This window comes from Battus philenor, unplaced genomic scaffold (assembly GCF_028537555.1).
Source record: "Battus philenor isolate CCGP_79_NKW_IND1 unplaced genomic scaffold, ilBatPhil1.0.hap1 SCAF_7, whole genome shotgun sequence".
NCBI lineage: Eukaryota > Metazoa > Arthropoda > Insecta > Lepidoptera > Papilionidae > Battus > Battus philenor.
The window spans coordinates 7,700,655-7,723,864 of record NW_027181737.1 but is presented as its reverse complement, the minus strand read 5'-3'; the positions used below and the strand labels follow the sequence as shown (position 1 = coordinate 7,723,864).

General features: G+C 31.7%; 1 protein-coding gene across 1 annotated transcript; it reads right to left on the bottom strand.

Annotated features, from left to right (window-relative positions):
* Positions 1-63: 63 nt before the first annotated feature.
* On the bottom strand, positions 64-22,662 carry LOC137930910 (polyamine-transporting ATPase 13A3-like). The gene is made up of 20 exons (XM_068774266.1): positions 22,478-22,662; positions 19,166-19,402; positions 18,861-19,089; positions 18,436-18,640; positions 17,262-17,475; positions 16,318-16,448; positions 15,610-15,792; positions 14,930-15,118; positions 14,299-14,511; positions 14,037-14,177; positions 13,174-13,287; positions 11,585-11,858; positions 10,643-10,770; positions 9,675-9,798; positions 8,698-8,859; positions 7,402-7,556; positions 5,836-6,059; positions 5,081-5,229; positions 4,073-4,260; positions 64-3,559 (listed from the first exon to the last, which is right to left on the bottom strand). The coding sequence occupies exons 1-20, from the start codon at positions 22,509-22,511 to the stop codon at positions 3,425-3,427; spliced, it is 3,429 nt and encodes a 1,142-aa protein (XP_068630367.1). The 5' UTR covers positions 22,512-22,662; the 3' UTR covers positions 64-3,424.
* Positions 22,663-23,210: the final 548 nt, after the last annotated feature.

The following is a 23,210-nucleotide window of genomic DNA, read 5'->3' as shown; positions in this document are numbered from 1 at the left end:
TTAGATTTGGAAATAAATAAAACAAAATTTAGATAATTACATTTATTTAAATTTTTGGTCATATCAATCTAAAAATTGTCGAGGTAAAATTTTATATCGAACTACATTATCGTTTCGAAGGTTGGACACAAAACAAGTCAACAAGTTCCAAAATATTCGAGGATTATAAACATAGAAATAACAAGAATACAAAAGATCACAATAATGCAGTTCCTTCAATAAAATTTTAAAAGAATACTTTTAATTTTTTTATACATTATGTGCGCCAAAGGACAAATTCGAAAAAATTAAGTACTTACTAGTTTATTAGGAATGGTGCATAGCCTTTTTTAATACTAAATAACCTATAGGGCATTCAAAACATTGCATATTTACTAGAACAATTTTTTTAATGTTACTAAAAAAAAATTCACATAACTCAAAAACAGAATGAGAATAATCCAAGGTTTCGGCCAAAACGCCATAATAAATGCATGAAACAAAAAATGACCCACTAAATAAATTTTCAATTAATATAAGTACATGGCAGAAGATTAATTTTACAACATTTATTAAGTCAAGAAATACGGGCATAAATTTTAGAATTATAAATTTAATTTTCGCTATTAAATTATTAGAATAAAATTTGATTTAAAATTCGTATTTGCCCGTTAATTAACTTTTTAAAAATGTGTTTTGTTTACAAACTTATTCTAAGGATGAAGTCACCAAAATATTGTTTTTGCCGACTTTCTATTTAACATTTCATTCAACTACTTTCATTCGAATATAATGTTATTTCTTAGACTATGATATCTCCTACATTAATGTTGTATAATGTATCAATAGTGCAATTGTAAGTACTAAAACGAAGTACACCAATTTATCTTATTAAAATATTTATTTCAAATATTACTTTACACAAACGACCATTAACACGGTGTAATATATATTCGTATGGTAGTTAATTAATAAAAGGTATGAAAGTAGTTACATTATTGTTAAAAAAATATAATTGTGTAATAAGTCGAAAAATGATAAAATACATTTTCTATAGACAATCATAAAATAATGTAGAAAGCGTGTTGCTGATACTAAAAACTTTAACAGTTGTGTTATAAAAAACATTTAACAGAATGTTCTTGAGACAATAGCAAAATGTTAAAAATAAGTAATTTATACTGATTATAATGAAATATTATGGCGTTTATTTTATATATATGGTGATATAATTAGGAAGTACGACAGTGCTGACGTGTTCGAAAATAATTTCTAAAGACATTTGCCGTTTGATAGTTCAAGAGAGACTTTTTAAACGAAAGTTTTTTGTACGGGTAAATTAAAACCTAACATAGGTTAAGTCTTGTCTTAATTATGTTGAATTATCAAACATTTATTCGATCGAGTAATTTTTTTGTAATTCTTGTAAACTGGTACTTTGATGTGTTTGTGTTTTGTATGAAAAATAAATTAAGTAATCTACAAAAACGAAGTAAAGAAAACGTGAGAAAGTTCATACATTAGATTTACAGAGTAAGTTGTAAAAGTGCATGTATCGCCGCTTTTGTTTAGAAATAATGTCTTTGTACGCAATCAATAATATTAATAATTAACTGAGGCAACAAACAAACCTCAGAAGATAATTAATTTATCATTCTTCATTTTATCATTGCATAGTATTTTTTCATTCTATGCCCAATTGATATTTCTATATTATTTATAAAATGGTATTCTTTGTTTATAAGCTCTATGAAACATAAATAATACATTTCTGTAAGCATAAGTTATAATGTAAGTAAATATTTACATAAACTGGTCTGTAGAAAATATTGCTAACACCATCAGGCAAGATGAAGAAATCTATGTAAATTAACAATTACATACCCTTTTGATGCAATTATATTATAAATTGATTAATAAATATGTTCATTATAAATAAAATATTATTCATAAAACTACTTTTAAAACAAAATAGTATTCAATTTACTAATATAATAAAGCGTGGTAAACTATAAAAATTATTAAGAGGACTATGAAAGTGTTCAAAGCTGATTGAATTAAAATAAGACAATACATAATGATAAAAAATTTTAAAAAACGTTTATGATGACGAAAAATGGTTCTACATTTTTTATGAATTAAAATTCATGTTCTTACAATTCAAATTCAATGCATACTCATATTGGCACTTTATTAATTCTATCGTATCAATTCCATGAATCATTTCTTTCTTTTTCTTGGTTTCCTACCATCACATAGGTTAGTGCGTTTTTTTAAAACTGATATTTTATAATTCAATATCCTCTTTTGTTGCTCCATGTCCACAAGGGCGCTTCATAGTAACTTTTGACTTCCAAATTTGGCCATCTCCGCGGTACCATATATCCATACTATTTATATAGTTACAATAATGTTTGGTATAAATTTTAGTTTTTAAAACTACACTATGCTACATTTAGCGGACAGTGTTAATTTAAAAAGATAACACATCATTGATTCATATTATTTCACGTAAAAAGATATATATATCATGGACTACATCATAAATATTTCTTTATGAAAGAGATCTATAAAACTGACAATGAATCATATAATAAACTTTGAGTTTTATATTTTAAAACTCATTTGATAGTTTTTTAAAAAACTGACCATGTGTAGACGCATCTTTAAATTTCTTTACGATTATTAACGCCCACTAACGGTGAAGGAAAATCAGCTGTTCCATTCATTAACCTTTAAAAGCGCGGTTGAAATATCAGACAAATATAGTAAAGACTGATTTAAGAGCTTATAATAAAAAAAAAAACTAAATTTTTATCTATTCTCACTAATTATTTTATTTATTGATACTTCATATCTTTTGATTTACAGTTTACACTTTTATTTTTAATTGTACCAACCAGTTCACAAAATAGAAATGAAAATTGATGATTTATAATGAATATAAAATAATTTAGTTTAAATTAAAAAAGCATTACATTCAAATGTAATAATATGAAAATTATTTGTAAGAGTTGTTCTTGTGTTGTAAGAAACCAGGAGGTACCTACAAAAACTAATTAGACTGATACGTTTAAGTCAATCAGCACTTTAGATGTTTTAATAACAATTACTATGTTAGTTTCAAGGTCAGCTTAAGATAAATGATTGTATATTAACTAAAAAGGTATTTTCTAAAATGTTTCATCAAAACTAATTAAACTATAGAATGCATTCTTATATTTGCGCTAATTCTAAATATCAAATTAATTTCTTGATAATTACATTCACAGCTATCAAAACGGGTATTCAACCACTGCCATGAATATTCTACACAAATTACGTAACTTTTATACTATTAATACGATTCATGTTTTGTGAATTTCTATAACTATCGCAAACGCGTACATTAGATTATAAAAATTTAAGTACCGTGACGTCACGTGTTAAAAAGCCGAACTTTAAGTCAGCATACCTCAGAAGTGGAGTGAGGTAGCCATAGAGGGCTTGTGATTTCAGCTGCAGCTTCTTCCTTATCGGAGCATCGTCTCCGGAACATGCGAAACAAGGAACCGAACTTGTCGACTTCTGATAACGTCGCCTGCGAAAGTATATTTATTTAATAAGGTATCAAACTACTGCATAATATTAAGGTTCTTTAAATACATGCAAGAATGCCAATAGTACCCTTTATGTAATAGCTTTCCCACTTTTACATATTTTGTAAACGCACTTTGTTTCATCATCATCATCATGTCAGCGGACCTACGCCCCCTGCAAGGGAGAAATTTTCCGGTCTTGCGCTGCTCGCATCCAGCGATATTAACTATGTTGTTGGTCCTTAGTTGGTTCTTTAATTACCAAAAGTCATGTAAAATAGCAAATCATTATTAAAGCAATGTAACAATAAAATTATGTTATCAATATAATTGCATCTCTGTATCTTGTATTGCTAGGGAGTGTTTTATTATTAAATATATGGTATATATGCTCTGGTGATAGTGACCAGGATAATTGAGTGTATATACGCATATAGTGCAAATGGGTTAAAATGTTTTAAAAATGTAAACAGATATCTATATTAGTAAACAGTGATAAATGTTTTCGATCATACCTCAATAGCGATCGCTAATATCAAATGTAGCACCGGTATAACCAGCAGGTAAATGCGGAATACATTTTGTTCTTTATCAGCTAAGTCGACGGGTTTTATCTCCATGACTTTTGCCAACCACGGCCAAGGGCACAGAAGAAGCAGGATGACGAATGTAGTTTGAGTTACCAATGTTAACACCATGTAATCTGAAAAAATAATTTTGCTTTACGTTACAAGAATAATCATTTGTTTTGCCCTAGACGCCACTGCATCTTTTGGGCGTTTATCTTATTGGAGGTCACCGATGACCACCATAGCGCCTTAGTAACGGTTGAAACATTTGCATTTGTTATTTTGTCGTAAACGGAATATCCATCCTAAGTAAAGCGTGAAAAGGATAAGCAGTGTTTGTCCATTCTATCAGGAGGACCGCAAAGTATGTGGCTTTCTCAAGTTAAATTCACACGACTACACTTTAACATGTTTTTATTTCTAATCAACAATATATTCACTTTCGTTATCAACAACCTTTTGCCATCTATGATACGAATTTTTAATGCCGGAGCGGTAAAAATCAATCGGTTTTTCTGTTAAATATGTCGACAGAAACGAACGATTACTTTCCGGTCCTTCTAATGCTTATTTTTAGGTCAAAAATTAATAAAAATAAGTAAAAGTAGGTGACCATTTATTGTACGGATTGTATTGACGCGCCACATTTATGTTTAAAGTGCTTTAACAAAATGCACCGTGAAATGCATGATTTATTCAAACATTGTTTTTTATTAATTTTTGAATAAAAAATTTTAATCGTTCAATGACATTTTATATTTTAAAGTATCATCTTTATATCGGTCATATTTAAATAAACTAACTCTCGATTTTTATTTACTTTCTTATAATTGTGAAAATATAGAAAGGCTCCGGTCAAATGACCACCGTGGCGTCACAGGACAAACTACTGCCCCTCGTATATGACCAACATGGCAGTCAAAGTGTTAAATAGTTATATAACGCATTACTCACAATTAGTGCAAAATGGTTGACGAAAAGGCCAGCCCTTTGCGTATACGCAGGCAAGTACTAAATATTGGAATGAAGTTACGATGAAGATGACGGTGTTTTCCCATAGCAACACTTGTTCTACTTCTCCTCCTCCTTTCGCGGGATTGTACCTGAAATTTATAATTATTAATTTACAAGCAACAATTTTGGCAATTTATTTCTAATAAATTGCCAAAATTGTTGCTAAGCTCAAAACACAAAGTTTGAGCCAACCCATTCTGTTATATTTTTCATATAACTTCCTTAAGAAACAATGAATTTTGTTATAAACAACATATGCCAACAACTCTTTTCTCTTTCCATAGCTGTCAAAATTTTTAAGGTCAATGAAAACCAAAATAAGATGTATGTAATCAAACAGAAAATGTGACGTATTATGAAACAGTATATTTAATTCTTATTTTATTAAGAAACCAAAATAAGATACCGAGCTCTACAAATATTTATAAATATAATAATATTAGAAAAAGGTTTTCGCAAACATCTAGTTAAGATTTAGAATCAATGACCAAACCAATGTGTTTATATTACTTCAGAGGGCAGGATATCTTGTGTCCATCCAGAAGATTTCCACACCAAATTAAAGATTACTCTGGCTATTAGCGCATGAATTTTCACACACATTTTTAAAATTACTAGCTGACAGTACGAAGTTGGCTAGCAATTAAAAAACTGTGAATGAAAATTCGCACAAAAAATATATATAATGAACTTACCAGGGCTGCGAGTGTAGTAGGTAGACGGCTGCGAGCTGGAGCAATAGTACGAGGGTGACTTGCGCTGTCAGCGGTAGAATGCTGGCCATAGCTACGAGGGACACCTGGGGCGACTGCTTCGTCAGGACAGGCCCGGGAGCCGCTCGCCCCAAGGATAACGCTAGCAGTGTCGTGAGAACCAGGTCGATGTACAAGAACTGATTATTGCCCAGGATTGAAAAGTACTGAAAAGTGTAATATTATTATTAATATAGCAGATGTTATTCAATCAAACATTTTATAAAAAAATTACCATGATCAATAATATTTGCCTTTTTAGGAAACAATCTCATAGTGATCGTTTCAGCCGTAAGGCGTCCACTGTCGGATATGGCCTACCCTATACATTTTCAATAGGATCGGTTCAAAACAACATTCAGCGTCTTTCGACGACTTTAACTACGTGGTCTGTCCACCTTGTGGCTGGAGGCATCCTACGATGCGATATGATAAACATTGTGATAATGTCGGGATACGAAGAACTTCTCAGAAAGGTTAAAGGACGCAAAGGTGGTGGTTGTTTGTGCGTTTTTAGGAAACTGCACATATCTAACACGTGTACACGAGAGTTCCGGGAAACTATATCCGCCTAAGAACTTTGAATTAAACAACTGCTCATGACTTTAGACATTGTAATTTCTATAAAATTTCACTAAATGCCAAAAAAATATAAAAATCAGTGCATTCTTTTATAGTGGTTTGATTAAATTTGTAAACATTGCGAAAACCTAATCGATCATTAACTAGTATTTTTATTTTTTCTCTTGGTTTGTAACCATGACAGTTTTTTTTAGGCGTCAATAAGAGGAAAATTGAGTACCACTATGTTCGAAGGCTTGCGGTCACCTAGAGGGTAATGGAGAGCGCACTGGTCGGTGTAACATCTCTTGAGGATTCCCCGTGGAGGGGTGAAACACGTGTAGAGTAAATTTAGTATTTTTGTAAAAGTTGTGTTTCGCATTGTTTGCCGCACGTGCATTTATCAGCGGGCTGGCGGGCGGTGCACTTCATTGCACGACTACTGCTGCATAGCGAAAGTAGCTATATATAAGTCCCTTTCTTAGTTAGGATGAACTTCCGCAAGGTAACGCCTGAATCTATTAGAGTAATTGAGAGGGCTATGCTCGGAGTTTCGCTGCGAGATCTCATCACAAAGTAGGAGATTCGCTGAAAAACCAAGGTAACCAGGTTCAGAATGAACTATAGTTCAAAGAATTGCTCGTCTGAAATGTGTGTGGGCGGGGCACATCGTTTGTGCAACTGATGGCCGCTGGGACGAAAGGCTCTCAAACGGCGAGCACGAGCCGAAAGACGAGGCTTGGCTAGGCACCTATTAGGTGGACCGACGACATAGTTAAGGTAGCAGGAAGTCGCTGGATGTGAGCAGCGCACGACCGTTTATGGCAGCGATTTTTGGAGGAGGTCTATGTCTTGCAGTCGGCGTCTATCGGCTAAAGAGAAGAAATGTTCGAAAGAAGTTTAATTATATCCAATCAACTATTTTGTTTTATTAAGATAATAACTTACGTTATACAGAATTAAAATGGAGAAAAACTGAATCAGTGAATAGAGAGCCATGTATTTGAAGATCGCAAACGAAGTGCTAAGAGCACATCGGCCTTCTAATGCAAGTAGTTTTACGCATCTTATGTTTTGCTCTTTGGATGTGAACGGCGCTGCCACTGTAAACAAACAATGCATTTATTAATAGAACGTCAACACCGACTATAAAATCGTTAAACTATTATCATGTAGACCATAAAACATTATATTTTATGAATGTATGCATCTTGAGTAAATTTTGGTCGGCTATAAAACAAAACAATAACATCGTGATCTTTAATAGCATCTGTATTGCAATATATTTTTACAGTTGTTATACGATTTTAAAATGTTCAGAACCAAGTTTAAACTAGGCCGCGTTGACCAGATAATAAGTATAACGATATTTATTTTTTGCAATGCTAAATACAGGTGGACCAAAAATGTGCGCGAACAGTAAATTATAATCGTTACACGGCAATGTTACGTAACTTTTTCTTTTCAAACTTTTGAAGCTTACAACAGCAAGATATAATTCTATCCAACAAGTCTTTAGTAGTTGTAAACAAAATGTTTAGCGGAAAACTGATATCGCGTCGAAAAAACATTACGCGCCTTCCCCGGAGCCCAGATCTCACGTCATTGGATTTTTTCTCTGGTAATACCACAAGAGCTGCGTTTACGTTAAAAAAGAACATTCACGAAGCAATCCCGCGAGCGATGTACCAGCAGGTTTTCACTAATTCGAAGTCTATTATATATATAGATTCGAAGAGTTTAGATGGCAAGCACCTTATTGATGTTTTTTTAAAGTAAAATTCTCGTGTTTACCATATTGAACAAGAATCTTTGCGCATTCAAAGCGAAGTTTCGAAAGCTGTCACTTGACAAGTTAACGGAAACATCACGATAATTGAATTTTACTGATTATTATATTTGTTTACCATTATATTTACTAGTACCCATTAGTATATTTATATTTGGTGTTTTTAATTTTTGCTATCTTTTCCTTTCATATTTAGATTTTTGATTTCTTTCTCTTGTGTGTCTCTGCACCGTTCAAAAGCGTTAACTAGTTAAATATGCCTCTGGCATTAAGTTCTCCGCTCTACATTATACGAGAAGTATTTATATGAACAAATAAAATCCATTATACACATCAATTTACATAAGTATTTTTTTTCCGCTTTTTTTTTGAAAACCGGCCTAATGGCCCACCCTGTGCGTACGATTTTGATTAAGTTTAAAAAAGCAAAGATAAATAATATGATTTAGTCTCACCAGACGCATCAGCTTCGGAAAGTGATATACCCACGTGGGCGGCTTTCAAAGCGCCGCAGTCGTTCGCTCCGTCTCCACACATTCCTACCACAAGACCCTCGCCTTGCAAAGCTGTCACTAGTTGAGTCTTTTGTTCAGGTCCGAACCGGCCAAATACCATGCCTAGACAAATTAAAATACATTTAGTATAAGAAAACCATCTTTTCTTAAATTTTTATAGTCACAATACTAACAAATTAAAGAACAAAAAACTAAAGTTCGTTGGCAGAATTAGATTAGTGCCTAATTAGAAAGTAGGGTCCACAGAGACTAACTAAAGGCATACTTTTGAACGTAATGGCAAATTAGAAACGATTTGCTGGGTGTATGTAGGTCAAAAAACAAAGATTTCATTTCGTTTTTCATTCATCGCATTCTTAACGCGATCGGGCTGTATATAGAAAACTACAACGGCAGTATTGCGATATGGATTTCTGATAAATTTTTTAATTCAATTATTATTCCCTTAGTTTCTTGTTGCGTTTAAATAATATTTGTTACGTTTAATACTTTTTAATTATTTTTGGTTCTACTGTTTTATCGGGCAGATCGTCGCGCTCAAAATAGCATATACAAGAAGAAAAGCATATTAGATATGGAATATGGACTATGTGCTACCGAAACCGCTGTACCGCGTATCGATTTGATAAATATAGGCCGCTTTGTTTCGTGTTTCTTTTTTCTCGGTCCCTACCGCACTGCGCTATGGGCGCAGCACAGCCTTTTCCGTAGCACGAAAAAGGCTGTCGTTAGAAAATCTCTCTGACAGAAGACTTTCAGTAGAAACCCAGTGTTAAAACAATAAGGCTAATACTTTTGAACGCTTTAAATAACTTTTGCTCTAGCGAGTTAAGTTGTGTATTAATAATTCAATGGAAATAAACAATAAACTTACAATGACATCTTAAGTGATCATAGAAAAACAAGATTCCTTTTACCTTTTTTAAGTACTGTTGGCATCATTTCTGGATAGTGAGTACGGATAACAGCCCACGTTTTACCATCTAAGGCCAAAACATATGAATTCATTGACAACAGCGGTGGACCATCTTCACCGACTACCTGGGAACATTAATTAATTTTATTGCAGTTTTCATATGTAACTTTATTTACTGCAACTTAAATTTTAGAATATAAAAACATGTTATTCAAAAGAACAAGAAAATGGCCAAAATAACTGATATAGCAAAATTATGAATGCCATGAGCACCATGCAAAAAGAAAAGTTATCTTTGAAGAACATGCGAAGGTACAATACGCGTAACAGAAACCCTATCGATTACTATGTTTTAATAAAATCCATTTAAAAGCCTTGATCTTGAATCTCTCTTATAAAGTTTAAAAATGGGATCTTTTACATTCAGAAATCTATGTAACTATTACATATTGCCTCCTTTGTTCTCCTCAAACATATTTTTTTATTTGACTATCATAGAGCTCTTTTAAACCGCACACTTAAGTCGTAAGTGTAACAGACAGATCATTATAGTGGGCATCAACAGATGTACAGAAATTTAATTTAAACTACTTTTTTATAAGGTGCGCGAGAAATATTTTATGTAATTATTTTTTTGCTATAATCCTTTTGGGTAGTAAATAGGATTATCATAAAAGCAAGATAAGGAATCCCATACTGTTATGTCGTCATACAACAAATGCATGTAAACGCATCCTTATCTCCCATTATGACTACCCAATGAGAAGATGTATATTGTCTTGTCTAATACCATGTCTTACACAGTAAAGCGAACCGTTTTAGTTCAGTAGAACTTTCTAGTGACTATTAAATTTAGTAAAATTTAATAGTCACTAGAAAGATTAAGCTGGTTATTTTCTTGTTAAAACAATATGACATACTATTTGTATTCTTATCTTTAAATAAATAATACTATAGTTTATTACTTACCTCCATATGTAATGGCGGACGAGTATCATTATTTTGTTGTTGTCCAAGAGAAATTAGTACCAATTTCTGATGTGATTGCACCATATTACACCCTCTTGCCACTGACACAGCAGTCATTATGTTATCTCCTATATAAATTTAGATCTTTTTAACTAATATATATTTATAAATGAAATCAATACTGCTTGCCTAAAATACAGGTCTTTATCAAGGTACCAATAAAAAGAGTTTGTTGCCAACGATAAAATAATAAATTTAAATTGTCTGTATTGCAATTATTTCTGTTATTAAATATACATATAGGTTGCTGTAACCAGAAATCGGATGTATATTTGAAATATATTTTAAAAAGAAAGGATAACGCAACAAACTACATTAATAGGTAGAAGTTACTTTTTTGAATTTAGGTATTAATATTAAAATCTTTGTAAATTATAATAATCTTTTAGGCATAAATAACTTTCTAAAAACATGAATCTATTTTCTCTGGATGTATTTTTATTGGCTTATGTATATATGGAAGAGTTTTCAACTAAAATACTGACTCATCGCGATATCCCTAAAACGATAAGAATTAAAAAGTTGATATTTGGTAAGATAATTCCTTTGACCTAGTAGGGGTCACTTAAGAATTTTAGGAATCCCCTTGGGAGGGAGTGCTCAAAAAAAGCCTATTTTCAAACCATGCCTCTTATAGCTATAAAACTTGGTATTTCTTTGCCATATTTGGTATTAAGCCAAAAACAGGTTTTAATAAATTACATCCGCAAAAGAAAGTGTAGCCTCTCTAAATGGATGGGGGACATCTAGTTAATATTAATTATGTAATCAATTACACTTTAAATGCAAAAGTTAACTACACCAATGATAATTGGTATAGTTAACTTTTGAAATTGCAATATTTTACTTTATATACATTTATAGCATTCAATGAACGCTTACCCGTCACCATTATCTGCCTGATCTGAGCATCGTGCAACTCTTTGATAATCCCCGTTGTTTCTGGTTTGAGGCTATTTTGCATGACTAGAAAGCCTAAGAACACCATGTCACACTCGAGGTTATCTCTTTTAATTCTCTGCGCGTCCATCCATTTCATTTTACGATCGAGTTTCTTGTGTGCGAAACCAATAACACGGTAACCATTAGAGGTGTACTCGTGTAGTACTGTGCTGAAATTTTCTGGAAGTGACGACGGGTCACACATGCTGGCAATCTAAAAGAAGGTTTACTGATAATATTAAATAAAATATAACAGTGATGTTGTTAAACAATATTACTACTGATACTATATTAATGCACCAAATAACAAATTATTAACCGGTCACGAGTTAACACGTGTTTTTAAAGCCGCACGATGCTGACCGGCCACAAGTAAACTTGTGATGGTTTTTTTGATCCCTGTTATCTCTGTTGGCGATCATGCAGTGCAATTATTCGTTAGAGAAACAGCTGGTATTACATACATATATACAGCTTACCAGCTGTTTCACTCACTTATTAAAGCCGCAAAATATTTTGTTGTTAAAAAATATTTCGTGATTAAAATTAAAAAAAAAAACGATAACGCAACGTAATGAAGAATCTTTTAATGAATTATACGTAGAAGCTTTATCTAATTGTTCGTAACAGAAGAGAGCGACTATGATATTAGGCCACCAATTGTAGCACCAGATTGTAACGACGATTTGAAAGAGGAGTGGAACGAACATGACATTGCACCAAACTTACAGAATTATTTAAATATTCCTGGTGCAACTATTTTTTGAAAGTAGTGTTTTTGATTTAGTCGCTACGCAGACCAATTTTTACAATTCTCAAATGAAAGAGTTACATAAAATTTATGCGACAACGGTACCCGGTCACGAGAGACACGAGATAAATTTTCGGTAAAATTGCCGGTCAACAATGTTTTAAGCAGGTAATAATTCAAATATTAAAGTGCAACTGAAACCGCTGTTCCGCCGCGCCTTAGGTATGAGAAAGGTATAGTATTATTTCTTCATATTATTATTCACATAAAATCATTTGTACACATACGTAACGTGGGTATGTTATGAAGAATGCCACTAGAGTCCTGTTTGAAAGAAAATAGATTCAGTTTGAGCTCAACTATAATGGTATCCAACTCAGAGTTTTGAGAGATCCAAACACCCCCTGATCCAAGTAGCGTGCACAATAACCTCAAAAAGGCTTTTATTGTAGTCACTCTTATATAGTTTTAAATAATTCAAACGTTAGCTTTATTATCCCTTTTGGAAGTTATTGAGTAATGAATTTATTAAAATATCGGCCTTTCTGTTCCGTCAGCGCTCGTGGCGGCGTTGATCTGCTTATTTTCCCTCGGCCTCCTACCCCGCCTTTTTCCAAGCACGATACAACTACTTCAGTAGTATTATGATTATGTACAAGCTATGTTTAGTAATAATATGTGGAATACAGTTTCTGCAATACAATTTAAACAGCCACTAAAAGTCCTAATAAGTAAGTAATATTCGGAATATGAGTTATTATCCTATAACGAGACTTACTTTTTCAGGTGCACCTTTTACGAAATATACCATTTGCGGCTGACCGAGTACCCTCGCAATGACTCCCATTGATTGTTGAGACGAAGAGAAGTGGAATCTTCGTAATAAACCAATCTGAAAAGTTAGGTACCAAAATAAAGAATTAGCGACAAACAATATCTCTTATAAATATTAATTGACAGTTAATGGTTGGAATTTCAAATTTTATCATAATCATTTCAGCTTTAAGAGGTTGACAGCCGTAGGGCTTCCTTAAAGATTTCCAATGCGACTCACGACGACATTAATGATCGTCTATCCATCTTGTGGGGTGGTCGTCCTGCGTTTGACAGTCTATGGTCTCCACTCCAAAACCTTAAGGCCACTGCGGCCTTCTGGTCTGTGAGTGCTATGGCCTGCCTATTGCCAATTCATCTTACTAATAGTCTGTGCTATGTCTGATTACCTCATTCGTCTACGGATCTTCTCTTTCCTGATCAGATCTCGTAAACAAATTCCGAGCATAAACTTAGGCCATAGTTGAGCTTTTTATAGTTTGAATGTTTGCCCGCGGCAAATAAATCTTTCCAACGCACTGTTTCATCATAATTACATTATATTTTAACGAAATTTCCGATACAATTAAGATCAATAGTCTATTGACTTAAGGAAAATATTAATATATTTTAAATAAACATTTCCTCATAAATGTAAACGAAATTAATTAATATCATAGAGTAAAAAATTTTGCTATAAAATTTTAAAAATTGGTAGCTCTTAATAAATTATATTTATGTTAGATCCCTAATACATTTACGCATGGCAATAATAAAAATAACCTAAAAAAGGCTATGCAGAATTAATATTGTGATTAAAATAAGTACCTCATAAGGCATTTCCATAGTAAGAGAATCCAAATTATCTAAATCCTGAGAGTTTTCATTTGGCGTCGTAGGTTGAGGCTTTACAATAGCTGGTGTAAGGTTATCGTATCGAGTATTTTCTGTACCAGGTTCTTCGAGCACCTAAAAAGGTTTCAAATTATGAAAAAGAAATATATTTGGAACAAATATTATTTTATTATTATATTTGGGTCAAAAATATTCTCTATCTGTAGCATTAGAATTTAGAACAAGCAACACTTACCCATTGCGTAAATTCAAACATTTTCAAATCTAAAGGATCGCCTTTCAATTGTCCTTGGATACTAGTAAGGGAGTGGCAGGAAGCGAGTGCCTGCACTAATGGGCTAGAATTTGACAGCGCTGCTATTTCAACAATACACTGACCGAACTTTTCGCCAACGTATGACGGTATTACAGCATATAAATCCAAGCCTTCTTCAGTGAGAGTACCGGTCTGTAAAGATTCTTTTGTTAGCTGATTTTGAAATTATCATTTTATAATGTACATGTTACATTTTATTAATTAATGATATCTGTTTTTGAATGAAATTCTATCTAGATCTCAATATATTTTTTTTCTTTACACATGATAAACATCAATACTTTGTTAAAAACTTTAATTATTTATACTTCTACTGTTTCCATACTATGGTTGTCTGTAAGAGAATACCTCGTGTGATAAGACCGCCCTTGTACTTTTTTGTTTATTATTATGAAACTATATGTGTTTACTATATGGAGTACAATAAAGAATATTAAATAAAAAAATAAGTAGACAACAAATCACAACGTTTTCTGAGAAATAATTAGATTACAAAAAATATAGAAAATTAATTAAGCACAGGGTTTATCAAGAAAAAATCGTTACTGACCTTATCAAAACACATAACTTGCAACTTTCCACATATGACTATACGAGCTGGAGATACACAAAATATTCTGTTTCTTCGCAATCTCTGTTGACTGTATACAATGCCGGCTGTCATTGCGGCTGGTAAAGCAGGCGGTACTACAATTGTAATGATATCCAGCGTACGCAGAATTATTGTGCCCGGAGAACTCTATGATTAGATAAAACATTTCACTTAGAATAATTGGCAATTAAAAATGGTCTTAAAAATATTTTAAATAAAATTCTGACCAACCCTGAACTATTTTGGTTGAAATAAATGATAAAAAAAAATTAAATTGATAGATCATTATTTAAAATTCATCACCATCATTTTAGACATAGGCCATTGGAGGTCCTTGTTTCTTGGGGTAAGTCAAGTTTCATCGAGCTTATTTAAATGGGCCATAAGGATCACTTAAGTGGCACCAGTCTGATTCTAAGTTAAATTGATACAGGAAGTCTATTGCTGAACATGATGCCTCTTCCACAGATTTCAAGACCGGTTGTAAATGCCTTGCACTCATCGTCTTCCGAAGACCTTAGCAAAGTCCTCTGTAGTCTCCGCTTCAGATCCTAATTGCCCTATTGGTCATTTGTGCTGTGCAAAACCAAAATATATTGTAATTAATTATAGATAGATATAAATAAAAATTTACTCACTCCACGCAAAATGTAAATGCAAACGGAATATGTCATTCCAATAGCGGCAATACAGAACATGAATATAACGAATTTGACAGCGTCCTTGTAAAATTCGAAAACAAATGGTTTCGGGAATAGAATGCTTTTAATCAATTCGCCTTTAGCTGTATAGAAACCTGTGCGTACAACCTTTGCTAAAACCTGGAACAAACATAATATTCTTAGAAAGAACAATATTTAAAAAGTAATCCAAATAATAATAATATTTTGAATTAATATTAAGGTATTAAACGCTACTATAATTATATATTAATTTATATGGTATCATAAACAGCGATGGGATATTTGAATACATTTTTACATAAAGTCATGGCCTAAAATGAATAAACGCTTTTGCATGGATAAAATTCTGGGTAGCAAAGGGGGCGATCGATATAACCAGCTACATCCAAAACAGTCCATTTCATTAATTTAGTATGCTCATTGTGGCTGGATGCCTTCACAATCTCTTATTCTAAAAAAAACTTGTGTTTAATATGCATCGTAAATATTCGATATTTCTAATCACGAAAAACATAATTTTTTTACAATATTAATTTTGATAAGATTAGTATGTGTAGTTGTAAATTATTTATTTATCTAAATAGAGTATATTTTTTATCACGAGTATGTCGCAGTTTTATATGAAAGTAATTTTTCTTATTGTAGGTTAAATCATGTTATTACCTGATTATTGCCATAGAACCGTGTTTGAATAATGTGTGTTCCCGCAAACAATGTATGCCTCTTGTGAGTTTCAGTTGAATATACTTCTGTAGTTACACATGGGGGCCCTTTCATCACTGGTACACTCTCACCTAGAATTATAATATTTATGATAAAATCAATAGTTTCTAGATGTAAAGATTTTGTTTTGATAAATGCTATACATTTAATATGTACACTAAATGTTACCATATGATACCTATCTATAGATCACCTACTGTAACATGATTGCAGATGGTAGTAAAAGGATTTTTTTGTGTTGTTGAAGAATAGAAAATATAAATCTAATAAAATGTATGTCTAGTTTTAATTACATTTTGCCTTGAAATGTTTTCTATATTACTAATCCTTTGTCTCTATTTGTAATTGCTATTTCATTTATCAGTCTTTGGCAACATTATCATAAATAATATTATGAACAAAACCTATCATTATCATTTCAAACGTAAGACGAAAAAAGAAGGCCTTGCCCACAGATATCTAATAGGACCGGTAGAAATCTTCATGCATCCAGCGTCTTTTGACGACCTTATTAAGGTCAAGGACGCTCTACACTGAGCTTGATGATCTGTAGTCTTCACTCCAGAATCTTTAAGTTCCATTTGTTCTGCGAGTCAGAGTCTGCCACCGGCGAGACTGACGCTTACTTTCGATCGTGCACGGGTCCGCACATTTCTGATTCGATCGCGTAAGGAAATCCCGAGCATGGACCTCTCCATAGCATGTTGAGTGGCTGTGAGCTTGCCAAAGAGAGAGCATTTAATTTTTAAAAATAGTAAAACCTAATATTTATAACGTTACAACACCATAGAACCACAATGAAAGAAATGGGGACAGATCATAGCAATAATGTCTATACCGTCAGTAGTGTCTAAGCTTTTGTTTGTATGAATAATGTTGCGTACCTGTTAACATGCTTTCATTAACAATACATGATCCGGTTACCAGCATAGCGTCGCACGGCATGATACAGCCGTTGGGAGGTAGAACCATCACATCACCCGGAACTAGTCGCGTGCCCGTCACAACACATTCCTCTCGACCTGATCGTGTCGGACGTACAACGGTCACAGTCAACGCACTCGTCGAACCAGCCATCTTGTGAAGTTTTACGCTTATCTACAAATTATTGTAACGTTTAATATATCTATATTTCCGACAGCCTTCACCAATACCGGATGTCAATGCGCGAAAATAGACTACCACTCTCCAAACTCATTAAGGTCCAAGGAAGCATCTAACAAACATATGTTCAGAAAATCAACTATATACTATATATTCATTTGAAACTATTTTATTGTCCCTACTACTCTATTTGGGGCTTAAATAGATAGCTTATACATAATATGTATGTCAAGCTTTCAGATAATGCTAATATTTTTTTTTCTTACGTGTTACATATTACATTAATAATATAATGAAACAAGCGTACAAATAATTCTTATGAATCTTATATTCTTATGAAAAAATCCATGTATTTATCAAATTGAACTGGAACTATTATTAGTTCCAGTTCAATTTGATAAATACATGGATTTACATCAACGTCGATACTTCAACCTGTTTACGTTAAAGATGTATTATTGTCCGCCAGCTTAGCCACGCCCGAAACCAATCGAATCGTCCCTAATTAATCAAAAAAATTATTCGAACGTTCTACACAGTGTTTGAACTTGTAATTTAAATAAGGCCGGCGGACTATGATGATTCATTACATTCTTAACGGCGAACGGACTGCATTTGAAAATATAATCCTGATATTTTAATTTAATTGATAAGTTGTTCACGTAAGAAAATGGCAGTTACTAATAAGTAAATGACATATAACCTCCAAAACCTAATTTGTTCATTTTTTTTTCTGTTCATACTGTAGTGCTACCGAAACTACTGTACCGCGCCTATGAATAGCGTGGGCGAGATGTGTGTCTTAGGTATAAGCGTCGAGGCGGAAGTATAATACTTCCGCCTAGACGCATATATCTAAGATATGGTATAGCGGTTTCGGTAGCACTATAATCTAGCCAGGTGTTGTATTTATTAAATTATTTGCTAACTAAAAATGTTAAAATTCAGTTTTACCTGTTTAGTTTGGTACAAAGCCAGCATGCAAGAGCCCACGGATAAGAAAAATACGCAAGTTGCATATTGATAGTATTCATCTAATGACCACAGGACAATGGAGAAGATTTGAAATAAATAAAATGGATTAAACACTTCATTTGTAAATAAGGACCAGTAGCTTTTTACTTTTACTTCCACAGAGTTGTATCCATATAGTTTAATTCTGTAAAAATTAAAATAATTTTTAATGCCTTCAAACTTGTTCATACAGCAAAAGCGAACTAAGCATAAAATACGAGTAATTAATCAACGTCATCAATTACGGTTTAAGTTTACACAATTACTGTGTATATATTATAACATATATTTTATCTTTATTTTACGTGCACATGTGAAGTAATTTTAAAGCCCTTCACTGATAAGAATATTCTAAGATAACTTACAATTCATTCTGCTGGCGTTTGTTAATGCCGGATATATTTTCCATTAATAAATTTATAGTCATTTTTTCATTGAGAGTCTGAACATTTATAAAAATACCGTGATCACTAAGCCAAATATATCGACATTGTTGGTAAATAAAGTAACGCAATTTATTATCTTTATGATTAGAAAGATTTAGGTCGATTTCATGAATGGGTACCATATTAAATTTATCTTCAGGGTCCGACACTGAAACAAAAAAATAAATAAAGGTCATACCTTCTCCTTCATTTTCAAAATATTCAAATAATAAACTCTTACTTACAACATTTACCACAGATAATATTAGCCATTTTCAAACTGCATTTTATGTACTTCAATTTGTAATACTTTGGATAGTTACTTATTATAAAATACGGCAAACCACATAATGAGATACAAATTAAATGAAACAAAAAGGTACGCAATCTAGAATATTGGTAGCCACGTATTTTAATGACTTGGTCTTCAGCAGCATTTTCAAAGATTTGCCAATGGGGGTCCCCAATAACCTCATATTGATCTGAAAATTAATGGAATAATTAACAGACACATAAAAAGCTTAAATTGCTTAGGAACTAAATAGATTACTATTTCTAAACAACATAAAAACCTTAGCTGGTAAAATTAATAGAAAAACATGTTTTTTACCATTAAGAGAAAAGCATGAAACTTGCAAACTCAGTGGTTAGCTACATGCGTTTTTAATAGCAATACAAAGTTTTATGCTCTTAAAATATTAGGCAAGGCAGAAAAAAAATAAGAGCCCTGATTCTACTACATTTTATTGTTTACTTAATACTGTGACATTCACATTTTGTGCATTACATAATTATATAACTGTAAGACTAAAAAATAAATGATATTTGCATAAATAGGCATAATAAAACAATAATTTTAGCTTAGCATTTTCCCCTTTAAAACTGATTTTTAATAATAATTTCAACACATCAGTTCACTGATGTTACAATACTACTAATGCCTGTAAACATAAAATTTATAAGTATGAGCAAAGTATGCAGTAAAATAGAGAAACAATGCAATTTGTTTCTACCAATGCGGAAAGTTTGTTTTAATTGTCTATAAACATGTTATATATAGCTCTGGTGCATCTAAAACTATATGAGTATATATGTAATGGATAGATATTTGAATAGGAAAACACCATGTTTAGATTTTAAATGCTACATAGTATTAGAAAATAAGTTTATGAAAGTTGCAAATAAAAATCAGTCGGGATATTTTGTCTGGAGAGATAATAAACTATCTTTAAATTTTACTTGTTAACAATTTATTTATTGTTGATTTTCTGATTTTTTTAAAAACCAGGATTTCTTAAGGATTTTCCATACTTACATTATCAACATATCAATAAAAAGATAAAGCTACACCAGTAAACCCATACAAGTTTCCAAGGCATGATTAATCAATTGTCATTTAAACTATCATTTTCTCACTTTTTTCAGTGCTGACAAATTTGAATACAAAAATAATTCAATATATATGATGGTTATGTCTCTCATAGACATTGAGAATGGTAGTTATATCTCTCACAGACCTAAGAAGAACAGGTGAAAGAAACTTTGAAAACATTCATGAAGAGTACTAGACTTTAGCTGCTTGATAGGTAGGTACATTAGGCTACATGCCTGGCCTAATGCTATTTCTTGGTCACAAAAGTTATTAAATAATAGCCATGGCATGTTCCATGTAGATCTATTTTTTTTGCTTTATTCATGTAGAGACTCTGCATTGGTTTCTTAATTATTAATGGAAAATAAGCAAAATGACTAGCTGCTTGCTGTTGTTTCATGTAATTATACTACTTCCCGTTATAGTGTTATTTAAGAGCCGAGCACTTAATATAAACAATCATTCACCATATCCTCTGCATAGGGTCAAATCAATTCAGCTCTTAAAATCTTACATATTTATATTCTAATATCATAATCTTAAATTTGCCGATTGGATGATAAAAGATTAATGAAGTTGGTCCTTTGTTATCTTCATTTTAACACTTGTCCAGCTTTGTAATGTTTACATTGATGCAAATATTAGAATTGTAAGAATTAGTTCCAAAGACTATTTCAAAACATTGAGAAACTTGTTAGGCGTTGGATCATTTCTTGTTTTTTTAATGATAGCAAAGTTTTAATGAGTATCCATGTGAGAAATATATAAAACAAGTGTTTTTAAGAGAAAATTCAATAAGTTGTTATACAAGTTACTGGACTCAAAACTTTTAATTATATAAATTGTAAACCTAGTTAACATTAAGAAAATTACAGAAAGTATTGGTCCATTCAGATTTAAAAATATTTAATAATTTTGTTTTCTTTTCTTATTTTTGGAATATGTTAATATTTATTTTCTTTATAAGTAACTAGCTCTCTCCTACCCGCTTCACTATCTTAATGAACACCTCTTGTGGATGATATTTTGTTAAACCCTATACTTGACAAAAATAATTAACATTTGAGAATATTTCTACCAAAATTCAAGTCTCTAATCCTTAAGGGTTCAGATTTCCTCTGATGGGTCAATACTTAGGTGGAATATTAATTCTACCTCTAGAAATAATTCAAGAACAGAGGTATTTGAATTAGTTCAGTGCAGAAAAATTAATGTTATTGTTCACAGCAATACTTCTCAACAATTATCTATCACTACTATCTGTTATATTTAAGTAAGAATTCCTTTGTACATTTAGTTACACAGAGATTGTTATCACTTCACTTAACACTTAATTACAATGCTTTTATCCATGAATTTTAAGATATACTTTCTGTATGATTTATATAAAATATATTATAATAATTTGAGAAAAAATTAATACAGAGAATCAACATTTTTAACTCATCAGTATTTTATTTAGTGACAGAAACAGAAATATAACCAATTACAGCATTTTAATAATATATAAATACGAAGAAGCATATTTCAAACAGCCACCAAATAATATTGATTGGTACATCTTAACCTCATCCAACATTGGACTATGAACCACTTGCTTATTACATTCATTTAAAACTAATTGAAAGTGTTATCAAGGGTAAATTAATTTAAGGTTCTATATGTTACTAAAATAACGTACATAGGAGAGCCTTGGAGTTCATGAAATGTAAGATATCTATGAATGTGGTATTTTTAAAATTTAAATGGTGTTATATTTTAAATATTTATTTTATCTGATAAATTTGGCAAGCTCTCAATGAGTAGCCAAGGGGTTAAGATAAGAATATACACTTTTAAGAAATTCATATGTATTATGATTATAGCATTGTCAAATGACTCATGTGTATAAAAAATATTTTGTAATAATTTAGTGGTTATAAAATATTTTCGCACTAAAATATATCCGACGATTATTTTTTCATTCTTTAATTTAAAACAAACATGCATGTGTAGCAAAAGTTCCTATAATTCGGGTATATACTTATCTCATTTATGGCAGTCAGAATTAAAAAAATAATGGTGAAATCTTATATTCTTGTTTTTATTAACACATGGAATAATTGTTGTTTTTTGGTCAATGTTGTAGGTCTTATTTATAATATTAATATAAACGTAAAGCTTTTATTTAAAAAAATATGCTTACCATTGGGAACGGTGGTATTATTCATGTTCGGCATCCCCGAAATATTTTTAATGACACAATACTCAAATTAAGGCATAATATTTTGATGTTTAATGTATTTTTTATTTCATCGGTGCTACCTCATCGCAAAATGTAAAGGATTTTTATTGAATGCGATTATAATCTCACATTACACCCTTAAAAAAGGTGACTGATACCGTAGACAACTAGAACTAAACATCAAATTGAACCACAGGATAATGCACCGCCGTCTAAACGTCAAATATTAATTGACTTTGACAGTATGTTGTTAATAGCTGTGCTCATAAAATGAAATGCATTACTTATTATTTTTATTTTAATCCAAAACAATTTTGTCATTGTGATTTAATTTATGGCAAAAAATTAGTTTAAGCATTTTATTTGCCGGAGAGTATTTTTGGCCTAATTTAGATTATGGACCTTTCTTACCAGATATTATCGAAGTATGGAAGTATAAACCAGAATGTTCGTAATTTTTCATTTTAGTCTAATAAACTGTCGTGTCTAAATCATTTAACACATAGAATTATTTTATTTTCCTTGGTTAACCTAGGTGCAACTAGATGGCTCTGTAAGTTTATCTAATGTAACTATTGATTTTGTTAGCGCCGGCGCCAATACTTCTTAGATTTATTTTTCTACGGTACTTAAAGCGTAAATTAAATTTGTGATTATATCAACATATTGTGATACTTACACATTAATTAATTTT